Genomic DNA, 20,318 nt, shown 5'->3' on the forward strand with positions numbered 1-20,318 from the left:
TTCACTTCCTTCTGGCTTTTCCTACCCAAGCGTTGTGGTTTCCATCTCTTCCACCTTGTCCCTGAGATGGCAGCTGAGCACAAAGCACTCTGCACTTATTTTTATTTTTCCACTTTATTTTATATATAGAAGACCTTTTTGCTTACAATCCTGTGAGAATCTATATTAGATCCCATAAGGTGACCTTTGCTTACTTACGGTGCCCAGGGAGCCCAGAGGTTGTGTTATGCCATAATCAGTTTCATTACAAGTGTCCTGAGGACCCAAATGAGATATTGAGATATTTATTATTTGGTTTCCATTATCCTTTTGTGTGCATTAATGATTATGACTTTTTAATATTTGTGTTCATTTTGTTGTCTGTTGTTTGACTATGACTTATATAATGATTTATTTATTGTTTTTAATATGCGCTTTTATGGCTCTTTGTAGCTGAAAAAAGTGTTATTGAGTGACTAACTGAGAAGGCACTGCTTGCTCTTAAAAAATATTTTTCCAACCGTTTTCAAAGGGGAAGGGGTCCATTGAGATCTATTCCCATTTGCAAATGAATTACTACCAACTTTGAGATGATGGTAAAGTGTAAATGTTTGTGACCGCTTTTCCGTCGCAAAACATTTGTACACACTATTCCGATTTGGTATTAGGAAGGCACACCTTCAATACTCCCCTTCCAAATACCAATTAACAAAACCCAAATTGCGATTCGGTAACAAGTTACTGAACCACAACTTGGACTTTGTACATCCCATAAAGCATTTTTGCTGTTGCAAATGGCGTGATTCTGCAAATCAGGACGTTTGCGACCTCAAAAATGCTGCATTCATCTAGCCTTATTTCTCTGTGTGAAAACTTCTTCAAGCTAAAGTCACACAACTTCTTGGACAAATATTTGGCTGCTAATTTCTGCTTTTTCAGACTTTGTGATGTAGGCAGTAATGTAGTCTGCAACAGCAATGGAATTATCTGCAACAAATGAATGTCCGAATTTGAATTCCACATAAGCAAAATGACACTTTATTAGCCATTAAGAAACTTTGAAGCCTTACTTCTGTTATTGTTATATATGCTTCAGTGATCACACTTTGCCCGACTGAAGGCATAAAACGGTTTACTCTTCCTTTATAAATCTCAGGCCTAAGAAAACCAAAATGGCACTTAGTGTAATGTTTACGTTTTATTCTATGTCTGCAATGGCTGCATTTTCCACATTTATGTGGCTGAAATCACACTTGCAGCCCACACCACATTGTTTACTAAATGACAAAAACGATTTGTCTCTGTTTTCGCCACATTTTGGTGCTCTTTTTACACACATTAAGATATGAATTTGTGAGCCAATTCTGACTTGGTATTCATTTCTCCAAATGTAGTGTGAGCACCTAAGTTACATAACATGCCCTTTAACTCTACATGCCAATAAAACCAGTACTCATTTGTGGCATGTTAACATGCAAGTTGCAGTCAAGAATTTCATTGTTGCCAAATGTTTTTTAAGAAAGCTCTCACTCTCATATTAAGAAATTGTGCTCCTATGAGAAAATGTGTCACAGCATAGGACACACCAGCTAGTTCACTTTCAAGCAGATGAATAGGATATTTAGGCCCATATTTATACTTTTTGACGCTAAACTGCGCTAACGTAGTTTAGCGTCAAAAAATTTAGCGCCGTCTAACGCCATTCTGAAGCGCCATGCGGGCGCCGTATTTATGGAATGGCGTTAGCCGGCGCTAGCAGACCGGCGCTGCCTGGTGTGCGTGGAAAAAAACCACGTAGACCAGGCAGCGCCGGCGTAGGGGGAAAATGGCGTTAGGGCGTCTTAAAATGGGGCAAGTCAGGTTGAGGCAAAAAAAATCGCCTCAACCCGATTTGCGCCATTTTTTTCGACGCCCAGATGCCATTTAAATGACTCCTGTCTTAGTAAAGACAGGAGTCATGCCCCCTTGCCCAATTGCCATGCCCAGGGGACTTATGTCCCCTGGGCATGGTCATTGGGCATAGTGGCATGTAGGGGGGCACAAATAAGGCCCCCCTATGCCACCAAAAAATATTCAAAATATAAAAAATTATACTTACCTGAACTTACCTGAATGTCCCTGGGGTGGGTCCCTCCATCCTTGGGTGTCCTCCTGGGGTGGGCAGGGGTGGCAGGGGGGATCCCTGGGGGCAGGGGAGGGCACCTGTGGGCTCATTTTGAGCCCACAGGCCCCTTAACGCCTACCCTGACCCAGGCGTTAAATAGTGGCGCAAATGCGGGGTTTTTTGACCCGCCAACTCCCGGGCGTGATTTTTGCCCGGGAGTATAAATACGACGCATTTGCGTCGCCGTCATTTTTTTAGACGGGAACGCCTTCCTTGCATGTCATTAACGCAAGGAAGGCGTTCACGCAAAAAAATGACGCTATTTGCCCATACTTTGGCGCTAGACGCGTCTAACGCCAAAGTATAAATATGGCATTAGTTTTGCGCCGAATTTGCGTCGAAAAAAACGGCGCTAATTCGGCGCAAACGGAGTATAAATACGGGCCTTAATGTTCTGTCTCAAATGTGGATTTTCAGAATGCAATCTGGTTGATCTCAATGATCATCGGTGAACAGATGTGGAAAACAATGTGCTTCTAAAGTTTTTTTTGCCATAAATCAAAAATAGCTCACTGTTTGCCTGTCTCTTTTAAAATAACTCCAAATGATCACGCATACCTTCTCTGGTGTGCAATGGCGTTATACTAAAATGCTCATAGATATCTTCATCTTTATCAGATTCTACCCTCAGAAACTGACCATTATCTTTTGACATTGGAACTTGTGCACCAACTCTCAACGTATGTTTTTATAGTAATCAATGCATTTGTAATGCTTTTTTTCTGTTTTCATGTGCTGTAGGGCTTATTTACTATGTTTTTTCTTTTCTTTTATTGGCAGTCTATTCAGTAAAAGCGCCAGTGGTTTTTCAGTCTCTGGGTCCACACCAAGAGTTTCAATAATTTCCTTTAATTCGAGAGGACAATAAACTAACATTTATTTCAGGGTTTTCAATATTTCACTTAGAGGTGGCTATAGCTTGAAAAGGATGTAGAGGTTGGACGATAATGCAGTCATAAACAGTCAAATGCTGGAATTCAGCAGGAATAATAGAAATCTTTATTTGGTATGAATGCCTCTTGCATGCATGTTATTATCATCCAATTTACTAAGGCAGTATTTGCAGACAGTGTGGTTTTCACATAAATCAAAAAGAGCCCTCGACTATTAAGTAACCCACTGTAACTGATCTCCATCTTCAGTCCTGAGGTTGGTGTCTACCTTTCTAGTCTGTGCCTTGTAGTTTATACAATGACAACATATAAATAATTCATTTGGAATTTTTGCAGAGATTGCTCTGAATTCTGCAACCTCTGCAAAAAACGGTCCTATACATCCTCTGAAGTGAACGTCTCATTGGTCACCTGTACTTCAACAACATTTTCTTAATTCCCTCTTTCTGGTCCAAATTATTTCCTTTGAATTCCATGTAATATTCTTGTACCACTAGAATGTGGCCCATGCAATAGAGCACTATTCATTTCCTATAGTTGAAGAGCAGGACTTTCACAAAGTTCAACTTCCTCAGTAGATTGAACTTCTTACTATGGTGAACTGGCAGCGTTCGAATATGATGGAAAGTACTGTTGAACATCTTTTTTGAAAGACATGCCAAAGAATGTCCCTGCAAATTTGGCAGTTCCCTAACCCTGCCTGGATTGAGCTTTTGTAAACGTCTAAGTTTCTTCTTAACTTTTCCTCTTCTGTATTTATTTAAGAAGATTCACAGTTTATCAATTGACTATTCTCTTATGTTGCAAACATTGCTGCACTGCCAGTCATGCAGCAGAATGTCTTTGCAGAACCTGATCCATAACTATATCTTCTTTCTTCACTGGCACTGGTGTACCTTCTTTCACTTGATAAGCACATGCATCAATGGCAAAAGCGAAACTATGTTTCTGTTAGTAACATTCCTCAATAATAAAAAAAAGTAGAAGTGGGTGAAATGCACATCATTTGCTTTTGAATAATTATGCAAAATATCAGCAAAATTAAGTTAAATTATGCTTAATTACTCAAAATTCGAAACTGCTGTTTGGTGCTCCATTGTAGGACATAATGCATCCTTACGCCCACTGTGGATGCTTAGATGCATTTCCTGCTAAAGAAACTGTGCAAAAAAATGAAAGCACTGGCAACAACAGCTGTTTGTGCTGTGTCATTTATGTTGTTCCCATGAGTTTGCATTAAATTTGACTGTGAATGTTGCATTTGAAGTTAACTTTTACTGGGAAGAGTGCATTATTACAGCGTATTAAATGTAATAAGAAATCATCCCTGTTATCCTATGAGCTGGGGGGATCTCACAGTAGTGAAAAACACATTTGAGAGTTTTTCACTACCAGGAAATGTAAAACTCAAAAGTATATGGCCTGCCTTTTATTTACATAGCATCCTGCCCTAGGGGCAACTTAGGGCCTACCTTAGGGGTGACTTATATGTAATAAAAGGTTTGGCAAGCGGCTTTAAATGCCAAACCAACATGGCAGTGTAACACTTCCTGTGGAAGGGAATGGGAAGATGGAGGATAGTGGAGAGATAACACAGCAGAAACATGAGCCAATATTGGACCCCAACTACTACACTACAGAGCTTATTTATAAACTGTATTTTGTAGTACATTTGTAGTGCTACATTAGTACTACAAACATACCACAAAATCATATTCATTTAAGTGTGGATGTTGCAGATAAGACTCTCTTAACTTTTTCTGTGCATAGATCTCTGCTTCAACTGCAGAGTCTTCTCAAATCTAAATATATGTTTTAGTAGTAAATGTGAGAGGGACTGAGGGAGTGGCTAGAAAATGGGAAATACTCATGGCTAGAGGGGAAAGGATTAGGAACGAGTAAGGGCAGGGTGTAGGGAATTTTATGGAGGGGTTTAACGAGGGGCATGCACCCACTCAGAAGAATAAGCCCAATGCTATTCACAAACTGCCATTCTAAAGTTACAACAGCCAAAAGTGATCCAAACAGTAATAAATTACTCCAGCTCAGAGCTGAAGCAAGTCCAGCACCACACATGTCCAACCACTAGTACTGCAACATCCTTCCATAGAAATCAGTGGAGGCGGAGACTTAAAATAAACCCCAATAATAAATAATGTTAAATTAATATGGATTGTTTAGAATATTTAAAAATAAAAAATAAGTATAATTTGATGTAAAATAAATATCAAACACCTGTATTTAATTGCAAAATATCTTAAAGTTTTTTAACTTAAAAATGAATACAAAATCATACTTTATGAAAATGTTATTAATTTAATTTTCAATAAATGTGCGCACTAATTTTTATAATTAATAATGTGTGATAAAATCATGTTTTTACTGTTGGTGATAATCTATTTTTTTTATTTAAACTTGAAAAAAATATGTTATGTATTTAGATTAGTTTAATTTTTAACTCCAAGTGAAAAGTATTATTTTTTAATACTTTGCACTACATTTACAATAAATATATAAAACTAATTTAGACTAATGTTTAGCATAAAATATTTTTCCTACTTTTCCCCAGGTAAACCTTTTACTTTTCCTCGGCTGCTTTTCCCTAGTTAGGTGCTGACAATAAATAAAATGTTAAGTAAAACAGGCAAGCTTTTATTTAAAGGTTGATTTGTGTCAAAGAAAGGAAGTAACAATTGAGTCCTGCACTAATTAACTTTAGGAACACCTTCATTTTTTAAATAGATCTTGAAACAAAAGTGTAGCTATATGATAAAGTCTCTTCAAAATTACAAAAATGTATTTATTTAACATGCAGGACCTTTTCACTTAAGAACATCAAATTATATCAGTGCATTGAGAAGTATTATTTTAAAAATGATAGTTTTCAAACATGAATTTAGAAATGTTAATTCTTCCCCCGCCCTGATACAATGCCAATAGTCAACTAAAAAGGCAAGTTAATTGTTATTTGCACTCTTTTGGTGATCTGGGTTCCTATTATACATGAAAAACATTATAGTTTATTAAATCAAACACATGAGAAGGTTTTGTACACATTGCATCCTGAAGTCATGTATTTCGAGGTCCTCTTAAATGTGATAATGGAGACAAAAGGGAAAATGAAATAAAACAATTACCTAGACTCGCCCAATTTGGTAGCGTGTGGAAGCCAGGATTAATCCCAGGTTTTCCAGTTTCACATTGTGCAATTTAGTAACTACATGTATATGCTTTGCTTCCCCTGCATCCATCTTCCTTCAAACCTACCCCCATTCCCCTAAGCCTGACCGCACCCCTCTGGCATTAATGCAGCCCTCAATCACATCACAGACCAAACTTTTTGGCCCCTGGGAAAATATTTGTGAGTACCCATGTGACAGGGCATAGGGAAAATATAAATAGTTTATTAAGCTTGGAACAAAAATAGTAAAAACATTTTTTTTAAAGCATGCTCATCTATGTCTAAATAATTCCATAGGACCCAGTAATTGAAAATGAAGTCAAAATCCTCCAGTGGGGCAAGGTTGCAGACTTCATCCGAGAAAGTCCTCTCTAAGCCGGATAACCAATAGACAAGGTCACCCCATGGAAGTCCTTTCGTCAGACAAATACTTTTGCCTTTGTCTGGCCAATATTTCTTCATTTTGACTTAGTGGCAATTTAATTGTTGACAGGGAGGCAACTCTGTTGTAACAGTGATAGAGTTCCCTCCCGGCCCTCACAGTGGTCCACCCACCTGATTTATATGCAGGCCAACCATAGTTTGGATACTGCGGTGAATGCTCTGTCAAAGGTGTTGCCAAATTTCTCCAATGGCTGACAAAGTAAGGGCTGTCTCAGAACTGGCTATATGTTGGTCTGCCCATTTAGGATGGACAAACATATAGCCATTTTTGACTGCCTATCACTATCGAGCGAACCCTGCAATAAGGAAAAATGGAAAACATAAAATGGAGGGTGTGGCTCAGCCACGGATCATTGCGGCCGCATCTTGAGTCAGCTCCCGCCGGTTGTAATAATCCTACCCAATCCTCACCTCATTGCCTCATACAAGGCCTAAAACACAGCAGTCTGAATATTGCTGGCTGTCCGGGACACAGAGGACTGTCTTGGGGCTGATTAAGGTGTCCCCATATGCGTTGTCCCGTGCGCAGACCAGAGACTGCAACAGGGCCTGCTGAACAACATGGCAAGGTGGCCGAAAGGAGCCGCAATGCTTCCTACCTTACTGCCTGAAGTAAACCTCCCAGGGATGGATGGGGTCGGAGGGGCAGTGGCGACATTCTGGATCACAACACGCTGTGAAAAAGGTGAGCTCTGTCTAATCCTGCCACCTGCCTGAGACTCGATCGGGCCGGCGGGTGTGCGGGCTGCCGCACCTGTGCAGGTGGAGGAAGGCTGGAGTGCCTGCAAGGCTGGGAGGAGCGCGAGACAACCTAGGGACCTGGTGTTGTTGCTGGGCCCACCACCAGATCTTAGTGTTGCAGATGCGAACAACAGGCTTGATGGTGCAAGCTAGGCCTAAGGGATACCAAAATTGAAATGTGCACTATAAAATACTAGCACAGTGGGACACTTAGTGGGGCCGAGTGGCCTGCCCGGTTGCCAGGTTCTGTGGCTGTGCCCCTGGAGAGTTCAGCACTGGTGGACTCTGGCCTGTGGGAATGAGTGTTGGCCCTGCCTTTTGGCCTGGTGAAATAGTACTCATGGCTTCAACTGTATTCCAGTGGGGCAGTGAGTGAGGAGTTGGCAACTCCTGCTCCTACAGACTGATCAGTGGCGCCCTGCCGGCATACCAGACCATCAATTTGCAGGTTGTGACCCGGCCTGGAAACTCATCAGCTCACTAGTTCCTTGCTGATCGACTGCTCGTGCCTCTCCCGTTGTTTCCGGGGGGTCTGGCGGGTCACATCAGGGTTCGACTCACCTCTCAGGAGACGGCACCGCTACATAGATGGAAGGACAAGGACAAACCAACCTCCTCCACTAAACAAAGCACCATGGATACATTTGTGCAGCTCAGTGACACTGTTCAGGGGTCTATGGGTGCTTCTCCAGCATCTGGGACATCAGACAATGCAACCCACCTGGAGGCCATAGTGCAGTCACAGAATGCCCTTGACGCAAAAACAGGAGCAGTGGGCTCAGATATGACGGTTCTCTGCCATGACCTCAGACGAGTGGTGGAGAGGATAACGGAGGCAGAGGCGCAAGTCTCGGGGGTGGAAGACTCAGTGACTACCCTCCAGAAGAAAGTAACCAAACTTGAGGTGGCTACCAGGGAATTGGCCTTGAGGGCTGAAGATACCAAAGGCAAGGCCTACCGGAATAATCTGTGATTCGTGAGCTTCCTGGAGGGTTGCGAGGGCTAGTACATGGACACCTTCTTGACACAATGGCCCAGGGCAGTCATTCCTGCAGAAATCCCCATCATCATGCTTTGTTGTGGAACAAATGCACAGGGACTTAATGCAGAAACCTCCTTCCAGGGCCCGGCCGAGGTCTGTAATTGCATAGATTCTGACCTATATGGATCGTGATGCGATACTTCAGTATGCACATCAGCAAGCTAAAATACTATATCAATTTAGCCACATTATGATCTTCCCTGATTATACTAAACTGGTGCAGCAACATCGTCAATCCTTTACTGCAGCCAAGCAGGGTCTCTGTGATCTAAAACTACAATACATGCTCCTGTACTCGGCCTGCCTAAAAATTATCTTTAATGGAAAAACACTCTTCTTTGAAACACCAGAGAAAGTATTTCTCTGAGTGGATGAGAAAATGACACTGAGACTCCATACACCATCTTCCATAGACTCTGATCTATAGCACAGCGAAAGGAAGGGTTGCACCCCAAAACCAGTCCGGAAACAGCAACACTACTCCTCATGCTCCTGGCGACCCATCAGGCAGAATGATGACCCTGAATGATGTGCATACCGGCAGTTCAATATATTTAAGGCCACATAATGTTAGGCTGACTTATAAGGGGAATGTAATCTAAAGATGTATGCTGTGCTAATATTGCAGTGAGGTCACCTATTTCGAACTTTACCACCACCATGGGATGTCGTAAGCTTCTCCAGTGTTAACAGACTGTATGAGGAGTGGGGATCCATTGGAAGCGGTGCCAAGGGCTCCTGGTTGGGGCCACCTTCCACCGCAGTTCACACTAGGTACTTCTAGTTTCATGAGGTATGGGGAGGGGGATAATCTCTCTGGAATGTTTATTTTTAATGGTTGTTCGTATGCACAGACTGACCCTACCCACACACCTACGCAAAACCCTACTGGCATATATCAACCCTACACACAGCACGAGAATGGCTGAACTGGCTAAACAAAGGGGTAATATCCATGTCTTGTCGTGGAATATCAGGGGACTCTTGCACAAGATCAAGCAAAGTGCAATTTTGAAATATTTTAAAAGACAGGGGGCTAACGTTGTAGTGCTCCAAGAAACTCATCTCCTTTGCAACAAAGCACCCTGCCTCACTATATTTGGTTACTGACAGGTGTTCCATGCTGGTTTCATCAGAGGGTCTAGAGGTACCTGTATCCTTCTACATCGGATTCTTCTATACTAGGTCACTAGCACCTGGCTCCATTGCCTGGGCCGATACACAGCAGTCACCGGTACCCTATATAGTGAATCTGTCACGCTTTGTTGCATAGATGTTCCCCCTCCCCTGGGATAATCATTTGTGCATCAACCTGTGCAGTTGTGGAGAGAATTCCCTCACTGCTTGACGGAGGTAGGAGAGGACTGGAACAATGTCATGGACCCCCAGGTGAGTAAATGGCATGCACAGGGCACTGTCGCACACAGTGTTGCAACTAAGCTCGTTCCCTGAAACCACTCTGGGGCTCTCTTATGCCTGGAGGGTGCACCATCAATGAGATTTAGGGTACACGTATTTCTCAACATGTGGGTCCTTTTCCCGGCTAGATTATTTCCATGTGCCCACCTGTAATATATACACACAACATCTGACATCTGCATTTTGACAAGTGCCTTATCTGACCATTCTCTGATAGTCCTAACCAAACACCTTGGACCCCAACGATCTGCATTTCGCTGTAGGCTCTCGCCTTGGCATCTACGACTCGCCCTATATAGAACACACATTATGAGATTCGTAGAAGAACGAGTTCTCTTAAATGAAGGCACTGTGGAATCCACAGTGTCCCTGTGGAAGGCCTTTAAGCCGGCGCTTTGTGGGGAAGTCATAAGTTATTGTACCAGAGAACCCTGTTGCAGGAAACAGAACCAGGTGGACATTGAATCCCAAATACGGAACTTGGAGAACCGCAGGCTTAGTGCCAGTGGTCATACTGCCCAACATTGGCTGGGATTAGCCCAGGAGCAACCCTACCAACTGTTAATGGATGAGGCCAAGTTGACATGGTGAGCAACACAAAGCCGCATTATACCAATGGGGCGATAAGTCCATTAACCTAGTATATAGACTACACCAGAAGGCCTGCCGGCCCACTGTGTTCTCCCTCCTATGAGACCCTGATGGGGCAACTATCCTAGATCACCGTGCAATCGAAGGCAGCTTTGCTGCATACTTCGCTTGGGTAAAAACCTTGCCTTTGGAACAGCTATGCAAATTTGTGGATGACTTGCCACTCACGACCCTATCAAACTCCACAAAGTCCCAATTGGATAAGGAGATCTCAGAGGCTAAACTCTCAGTGGCCATCTCAGGGCTCTAATCTGGTAAAACTCCTGGACCCAACAGGCTGTCATGTGAGTTTGTCAAATCGTACATGCCCAAACTTTGGAAACAGCTTCTGGCAGTTATACAGGCTGTTTGTATAGAGGGGTTACTTCTCCCTGATTGGCGCCATGCTGAAATCGTGATCTCTCTCAACCCAGGCCGTCCGCAGGACTAACACTCTTCATATCGCCCCATATCCCTCCTTAACATAGAGGCCAAACTCCTTGCAAAGACTCTCACGAACAGGCTAGTGCACCATCGCTCCGATTTAGTTCACCCAGACCAGGCCAATTTTATGCCTGGCAGAGCCACTCGGCACAACATCCGCCGTGAGTCTAATGCCCTCGCCCTCGCAGACCACCTTGAATGACCGGCAGCAATATTATTGGCTGACATTGATAAGGCATTCAATCCTGTTAACTGGAACTACCTGTTCATACTGCTAACCCAACTAAACTTTGCCCCCAGATAACTCCGGTATGTATGTTTATTATATGAAGGTCTGACGGCCACAGTGAGTCTGGCTGGCCATGTGTCGGATCCCTTCCCAATCCAGAATGGAGCATGCCAAGAGTGTCCCTTCTCCCCACTATTATTCGCCCTGGTCATGGAGCCCCTGGCAGTCTAGAGCTGAATGGATGCACATGTGCAGGAATTTGAGTGGAGCCCGAATTGCTCTGACAGACTTGCCCTTTATGCAGACAACCTGTTATTCTTTCTTGCTTCCCCCAAGGAGGTGGGGCAGAGACTTCTCGAAATATTGCATATAATTGGTGAGACGGCAGGCTCTACATCAATACCTCCAAATCTGTAGTGTTCCCTCCAAATGAATTTACAGGACCAATAAACTAGACTTCGAGCTTATGGATGGAGACTGATGGTTTCAAGTATCTGGGGGTATTTATCACACTCAAGAATCATTTCTCCTGGATGTACAACTTGGAGTCAGCTCTGTGTGGGTGAGAAAGAAGACGCAGACTTGGTCGCTTCTGCCATTGTGACTTACCAGCCGACCAGAGAATTTCAAAACAGTGCCATTACCCTGTCCAGTTCATCAACAGCAAAACCACCCTCATCTGGTACCCAGATCATGGTTTAGGAAATGGGCCTCCCACCTGAAAATTAAATCCCCCTTTTGCCTCTTTTTCTGAGCACAGAATCCCCTATTGGGGCAAGGCTGTATGCTGTTTCTGTAAAGGTTGAAACAAAGTTAGACGGACTTGCCATGAGGGTTCACTGAACAGGTTGTTTGAGTGGCAAAAAGATCAGAGCAGGACCAACTGAAAGCCATTGCTGCTAGGGTTGTGCCTCGGTCACAATGATTTAGATGGTTGCTCCCATTCCTCCTGAAGTCTAGATGTCCAGAATTTTTTAAAGTCCCAAATGTTCAGTGATTGTCAGAGAAGTCCAGATGGATGCAGTTAGTGGCCAGTACCTACTAGAGGTGAGGCACCCAGCAGGGTTCAGTCTAGGTCCAGTTGCAACTGGTCAGGTGGGGATTTCAGGAAGAAGACTTCTTGCAGCTTGTTGTTTCCCTATTGCGACACAGGAGGTCACCTAACTGACTTTTGGAGTCTACTTCTTTGTCCTAGGTGTAAATGGGACCTGGCCCAGTCCTTCACCTCTCCTCACAGGTGTCAAACAGCAGGTGCAGCCCTTCTTGTGTTATTCTAGATGCTGGTGGTGAGGTCCAATTTTGTAGAGGTATCAAAAGGTTTTTCCTCTTGTACCCTCCAAAACTAGTTTTAGGAAAGGCGAGTGATCCCACCACTTGGTTAGAATTTTGGGGAATTTGGGAGAACTCCTTCTTTTTATCCTTGTGGCTTCCCTCTTTCCCTTGTGGAGGGGCTGAATTCCCTTTATTGGGACCATGACTCTGAGACTTTTTAAACATCCTAGTGCTTACCCATCCATCGGCTGCCTTACCAAACTGATTAGAGTCAGACAAGTTGAAATCCTTTAGATTCTATTGTAAAGTTGAATGACAACTACTCAAAATGTGCTTCTTCGTGATCAATTTATATAGCCTATCATATGTATCCACTGTATTGCTTTTCTCCCATCCTTCCACTGCCTTTGACAGTATCAACAAAATCATCCCAAGGCTGTTGTGATTAATTGTGTGCCCTGGAATTTTTTTCTGATACTTCTCATGTCTAAGATCAAACTTCGGCACATGGTCCTTTCATGTGTGTAGGCATGTCAGTTACTCTTTCTTCTAGAGTTGGGAGGGTATCCCTCACTATTGCTGATACCAACTCCCACAATAAGGCCTCACAGTGCGGCTTCTCTTCCCTGTTTATTCTCAATGCCCTTTCATAGGAGGCAAAGTATTTGTCAATGTCACCACAAAGCTAGTCATTGTACCTTTTGACAAGCGAAGGGTATGTTGTCCCTCTGTACAGACCTCACCAGTGCTGCCATCATCTTCACTCAACCCAATCTGGCCTTCTCCTCCTCTAAGGCAAGATTGTTTTCCTTCAGTACTAGCTTCTTCTCCTCCAGGGCTATAGGGGGCTAGTTTGACCTGAACCTCCCTTGCTGACTACTTGTCACTGTACACCATCTGCTGAATGGTGGGTTCAGAATAGCTTAGACTGTCATCTTGCATCACTCCCAACCCTGAAAGGTGCACTAAAGAGTCCATTTTTGGACAGATTATCCCCCATTCCCCCTTATCGTCTTGTGTTTCCTCAATCTTTCCATCTTCTTCTGAGGTGGTATGTGACTGGCAGACCTCTTCCAAGGCCCTAAGGGTTTTATGTAAATCTCCCTTCTTGGATTCCCTACCTTAAATGGATTGACTTGCGTAGTTAATGCCGGTCCGACCAAAATCTGGAAGTTCAAATTTTGTTTAAGTCCCAACTAGTCAAAGATTTTTGAAGAAGTCCAGATGGGCATAGCCAAGGGTCCCAAGACATCAGAGATGGCACTATGTCGTCTGAACCTATTCTATCAGGGGCCACCAGTTGGATCCAGTCCAGCTTTAATTGCAACTGGTTAGGTGGGCATTTCAGAAAGAATGCTTCATGTAGAGTGTCCCTCTAGCCTCCCGGGAGGTTTGTCAACTGACCTTTGAAGGCCACTTCTTTGTCCTGGGTGCAAGTGATAGCAGGCCCAACCCTTCTCCTCTACTTCTCTCCTCACAGGTCATAAACAGCACGCCCAGCTCTTCTTCTGTTCTTCAAGGTACTGGTCGTGAAGTCCATTTTTGTACAGTTCTGTACCCATCAAGGGTGATTCGTGGACACTCCCTAACGGATAGGGAAAATGTTCCCAGGGACAACCCTAACCACTTTTGCAGCAACTCGTGTTTGCTTTACTGCAAATTGGACCCAGATTGCAGTGTTCTATGGGTAGCCCTAGATGACACACGCCTTCTGCCCTTGGAGGGAGCTTGTGTGCCAGGCAAGGATATGTTAAGGATATGTTACTTTAGACAAAGGCTCACCTATGCAAACCAATACAGACCCTGCTCCTTATGGGAACAATCTGTACTAAACTGCCAGGGGAGGCCCCCTCCAGCAGAGACCACAATCATCTCCAGAATTGTTACACCCTACCTGGGGGCTAAACAGTAGTTTGTAGATTGAGTACTATAGCACAGTGAACGTAGGACCCACGTCTTGTATAACAGTTGGACTTAAGGCATCAACAATTGAACAACAAAATGCTGGATGGAATGCTTGTATTAATCTCAAACACTAGCAGTCACTCAGACTGAGTAATTACCAGTGGCTGAGATCAATTCAAGCATTTCATCCATGACATTTTTTTGTATACTTCAAGGTGACACCCTGACAGGTATGCCCATACGTGGGTCCTGTGCTCACTGTGCCACTGGAGTAAAACTGCACCTAACAACCCCCAATGAGGGTAAAACAGCTTTTGGGTTGCTTGTGTTTTGGTTCAGGGAGGACCTAGCAGTTTGGGCTGAATTGTTCCTACTGCAGCAGGGTCAAGCGTGATTTGCCTACTGCTGGCTGTGGGGTAGAATGATGTACAAGATTACAATGGAATGCAATGCAGCCCTGAGTAATTACCAGTGCCTGAGAATAATTCAAACATTCCATCCATCATTTGTGTATACCTCAGTGGTAACAGCAGGGCAGCAGCCCTTCACAGCAAAGCAGTCCAGATGAGTTCTTTGGGCAGCCAAGCAGTTCCTCTTGACAGGTTGAAGAACTGTCTAGTTTGGTTGGGTCAGGGACCCAGTTTATATACCCACAAATGCCTTTGAAGTGGGAGAGACTCAAAGAGTAGTTTTGAAGTGCCCAGGGTCCCTTTCAGTACAGGTCTGTCTGCCAGGGTCCCAGTAGGGGGTGAGGAGGTCCATTGTGTGAGGGCAGGCCACTAGCCTTTAAAATGGAAGTGTCAGACCCTCCACCCTCCCATCCCAGGAAGCCCCATTTAGTATGCAGATGACAGCAGATGTGACTGAGTATCTGGTGTTTGTGGGTGTCTGGGTAAAATTCACAAGGGAGGTATCAACCAGCCCAGCCAGATGTGGATTGGAGACAGGCTGTATTTCTAAAAGTGGGATTTCTAAAATAGTAATATAAAATCCAACCTCACCAATAAGCAGGATTTTCTATTGCCCTTCATACTAAATATGACCCGGTTACCCCTTTCTGACCAGAATCTACCACTCAAATAATATATGAGGGTAGACCTAAAGCTATCCTATGAAAGGAGCAGGCCTCACAGTAATGGGAAATGAATTTAGGAGTTTTTCACTACCAGGACATACAAACCACACATGTACATGTCCTGCCTTTAACTACATAGCACCCTGCCCTATGGGTTACCTAGGGCCTACCTTAGGGGTGACTTATATGTAGAAAAAGGGGAGCTTAGGGCTTGGCAAGTACTTTTAAATGCCAAGTCGAAGTGGCAGGGAAACTGCACACACAGGCCTTGCAATGCCAGGCCTGAGACATGCCTAAGGGGCTAATTATGTAGGTGGCACAACCAGTACTGCAGGTCCACTAGTAGCATTCAATTTACAGGCCCTGGGCACATGTAGTGCACTCTCCTGGGACTTACAAGTAAATCAAATATGCCAATTGGGTATGAACCAATGTTACCATGTTTGTAGGTAGAGAGCATATGCACTTTAGCACTGGTTGGCAGAGTCCTAAAATCAGCAAACAGATTGTCAGAAAAGTGGAGGAAGGCAGGCAAAAAGTTGGGGGGGTGACCACCCAAAGTCTGTCAGGTCTGACAGCCTCCTTTGTACATTTCATTAGTTTTCTCTACTAAGGAAATTACTATTGAGGATAAAGAGGATTGGGCCACTGTGGTGGCTATTGTTCCTTTCTATCCTGTGTCCACCCTCTGGTAGCTTGGCGCTGAGCAGTCAGGCTTAACTCAGAAGGCAATGTGTAAAGTATTTGTGCAATAAATCATACTGTATCACAGTGAGAACACCACAGAAATACACCACACAGATTTAGAAAAATATAAGATATTTATCTGGTTGTCTCTTGTTTGGCCAAAGTACCTGGTTTGCGTCAAAATTACCACGCACGGAGACCGCAGAGGAGGAGATGCGTGGAAACATAAGGTGTCCGGCTTCAGGGAGGACCTGGCCTGGACGTTCAGACTGCACTGTTCCGACTGGAGCAGAGGAAGAATGATTGCATCTGATTGGGTCCAAATAGAGTACCGAAAACAATGGACTGAGAGCCCTGAGTATTTACCAGAGCATGAGTTTAATTCAGGCATCCCATCCATCACTAATACATCCAGTTATCTACTGCAGCTTTAGGCAATATACTATTAAACAACCAGAGAGTTACCATTCTTTATTTAGAACAAAAGTGGCACACCTAAAGCCATCTTTATGGAATCAAAGCTATAAAACATAAATAATTTTCTTTAGAAATTAACACAATGAATTGTATAGTTTTGCATAGAAACTATGGTTAGTGCTCTAGAAAGCTAAAACACATGTTCTATGAGTTATCAAATATTTTCCCCATCCATTTCAGTAAAATATTTTAACATGTAGAGTGAAAGACAGACTTTTAACACCAGCAGCACTCTCACAGTTAACTCCAGAGTAATCATCTGTGGTTTCCCACAATGGTCTCGTGAACAATTAGATCTCTACCATTCTGGATTTATGAGAGAACAATGGCACACTTGAAACCATGAATGGCTCTGCATGCAAGTCTTCTAGGAATCCAAAACTGTCACAGCTTACTAAGAGTACACCTGGGCGTTTTTTTAATTCTACTAACTGTACTAACACCATGGGTGTGAGCATTTTTGGATGAATAGCTACCTTTCATAATGGGAGATTTTTTTAATTAGACCTTAGAATCTCAGTGTGATATCTTAACTGCAATGGGTATGCCCAGATGTGGGTCTCATGCTCACAGTGCCACTGGGACCAAGCTACACTCTACTGATGAGCCCCAATCAGGATGAGACCAGTCTTGGGTTTCTTATGTTACGTTTCATGGAGGACCTGGCCTGGAAATTTAGGCTGGACTGTTCCTGTAGGAGCAGAGAAAGACTGATTTGCATACGACTGAGTCCAAGCTGAAGTGGCATGGTGCTCAAAAAAACAATGGACTGAGAGTACTTAGTAATTACCAGTGGCTGAGAATAATTCAAACATTCCATCCATCACTCTTTTGTATACTTTATTGCGACGCCCTGAATGCATCAGGTATCTCCAAACATGTGTCCTATGCTCACTATGCAACTGAAACCAAGTTGCACCTGAATGATGGGCACCTATCAGGGCAGAACCTATTATGGGTTGTTTGTGGTCTGGTTCATGGAGGGTCTGGCTTGGCAGTTTGGGTTGGGCAGTTCTTATTGGAGCAGTGTCAAGAATGATTTGCATATAGCTAGGTTCAAAGTTAGGTGAGATTGTGTGCAAAATAACGAAGGAATGGTATACAACCCTGAGTATTTACCACGGGCTGAGATTAATTCAAGCATTCATCACTTTTTTGTACGCTACAGTACCAGTGGTTGGCCATGTATGGTGCTGGGCTTACTTCTGATCTGTTTTCTTTTGTCGTAACTTTACACTAGTAAATTTGTCTCCATCCTGTTTCAAGGTGTGGAGACACATAAGTCTACCCTTTGTAGTGAATTTACATTCAGAAATACTGAACAGCCAAAGCGTATGAGCACATTTGCACCTATAGTTTTGCTTATGTGTAAATGTATCTTTGTGAATAGGACCCCCCACGAGGAGCCATGTGAACTGCCATAAATGGCTATATTATCAGAGATTGACAAAGTCCCTGGCGAGGAACTTATATTGACAATATCTTATAAGAACCTCGAACATCACATGCAAGAACCAGAGCATTCAGCATTTATTCTGATCTCCCATCCCTATTCCATTAATGTTTCCAATTTACCGTGCACCATATGTTAGCCCCTTAAGAGACTCTTTGCTGTATTATATTAAGTAAAAGTTAATATTTAGGTTGAGGGGAGCGTGGTTTTATAAGACTGGCTGAAGGAATGACATACCCATCATGATATCTTCCAGTTCTCGACTTCTGGAAATTCATGATGCAAAAGAGCCAAGCTTAAGTAGTTAAAAGCCCACTGAGGAGCCAAGCTGTTGAGATACCACATTCCTTCTGTCCTTTATATGCTTGGAGTTGCCACTCTCAATTTGTTGTTTTTGGCTAGCTGGCACAATAAAGTAATGTATTTCACTAAAATTAACTTCTACATTGGGGTTCATACAGACTTGATAGGTGCCGCTTTCCAGGGACTGCGGAGCAGCACAATGACTATGTGAGTGCCCGAGGACCTGCCCCTCCCCTATAGCCACACTTGGCTGATCAAGTCTCAGCACACGACCAGTGAGACGACAAAACAATCTCACTGAGTCATACTGTAGGTGTCTCTTTTTCAAGGTTAACACGTTAGCAGATAGTACACCAGCCCATGCTCCCAAACACACTTCCATTGTGGAATCCACAGACAGTATTGCTCCCAATGCAGAAATCGGTCAGGTTAGAAAGTATGGATAGAATGTGAAGAACGTGTTACTTTAGTCTGCTTTTCATAGATCTGTTCTTCATGCATTCATGAAGGGCTACCTCACAGTGCATGGTTGACAGGACCAAATGGCACAGTAAATATGACACATGACAACGTACTTTCTCCCTCTGAAAGACTTAGGGTCATCCCCAAACAGAGTAGTGTAGTTATGAAGTAAGAAGAGCTCTGTTCCGCCATAAACCAAAATTTTTCTTTCTGTGTTGTTCATTTATTCCCATGTGTTCCTGCAGAAACAGAGAAGAAATGGAGCATCTACTTTGTCTAACATGTTGGCTATTACTTCTAGGATACCTTGCTCATGTTCAACCTGTCGTCTGTCCTGAAGGATGAGTCTGTTTGGGCAAGGCCATACCAGTTTTATCCAGAGCACTTCTTGGATGCTGATGGTCAATTTATCAAACGAGATGCCTTCATGCCATTTTCTGCAGGTAAATATATGCTCCTTAATATACGCAGTTGTAGATTAGCACAATTGGGTAGACGGGAAACTTGTCAAATATAGGCTGGATGACCATATAACATACATTTATTTGTAGATGGGGAAATTGTTGCTAATAGATACAGAGGGGCATAAATATGAGAGGCCTGCGCCGCTGGAGTGTGACATTTTTTGATGCTGCAGTGCCACAAGCACCTCAATCATATCTATGAGGCCAAGCACAACCACTTTACGTGGCTTTGCATGACTTCATAGATATGGAGTAAGACAGAACAACGCAAGTCTCTGAGTTGCCTTACTCTGCACGAGGGAGGCATTCCATGAACGGTGCAGTGGTTCTTCCCATTGACGTTGTCTTAAATTTACTTAATCACGTAAACCTCGGGCAGCACCAAAACCTTACACATCCCTAGTGCAGGTGTAACGAGGAGAAACATTTTCATTTCTACTCGTTTTTACCTCTTTCCATGTGTGCTGCATTCTGCAGCATGCACAGAAAGAGGAAAACGCCTCTCAGGATTGTTTTGGTGCAGGAAGGTTTCTCTTCCTGCACAAAAACAATCCTGCTTGCAATGCAGGCACCCTGGCACCATGGTGCCAGGGTGCCTGCATTGGTGCTAGGCAGCCAATTGTGCACCAGCACAGGGGGAATGCATTGTATTTATTAAATATGGTAAATTCCTGCCCTTTCACATTGGCGTAGGGCAACACAGCAGAAAGACTTGTGGTGCTGCCCTATGCCCATTCCCCACAAATATGGGCCAGAGTATACAACTAACAAATGAAGCAAAATGGAATGTCCTCTGAGTTTAATACTATGGCAATCTTACTATTGTTACATGTCCTTATAGTTATCCAGGCAAGTCAGTACATTGATAAACACACTATGGTGGTCATTATGAACATGACGGGTTGGCCCGCCATGCCGGCGTTGGTGGGTGAAACCACCAGCCCGCATGGCGGGCCAACCCGCCACATAATGAACACGTGAGGGCCGCCATCAGCAGCCCTCACTCACCGCCAGGCTTCCTCCTTCAGGCAGCCTGGCCGCGGGTGCAAACATC

At 43.6% G+C, this 20,318-nt stretch overlaps 1 protein-coding gene across 2 annotated transcripts in view; it reads left to right on the plus strand.

The window, feature by feature from the left end:
• The window catches only part of LOC138292691 (cytochrome P450 2D17-like), a 327,621-nt gene that overhangs the window by 295,509 nt on the left and 11,794 nt on the right, over positions 1 to 20,318 (plus strand). For both annotated transcript variants that reach the window (XM_069231413.1, XM_069231414.1), the window contains exon 8: positions 19,102 to 19,243. In XM_069231413.1, coding sequence (XP_069087514.1) covers positions 19,102 to 19,243 — 142 coding nt within the window. The remainder of the gene's footprint in view (positions 1 to 19,101; positions 19,244 to 20,318) is intronic.

Source organism: Pleurodeles waltl, chromosome 4_2, assembly GCF_031143425.1.
Source record: "Pleurodeles waltl isolate 20211129_DDA chromosome 4_2, aPleWal1.hap1.20221129, whole genome shotgun sequence".
Classification (NCBI taxonomy): domain Eukaryota; kingdom Metazoa; phylum Chordata; class Amphibia; order Caudata; family Salamandridae; genus Pleurodeles; species Pleurodeles waltl.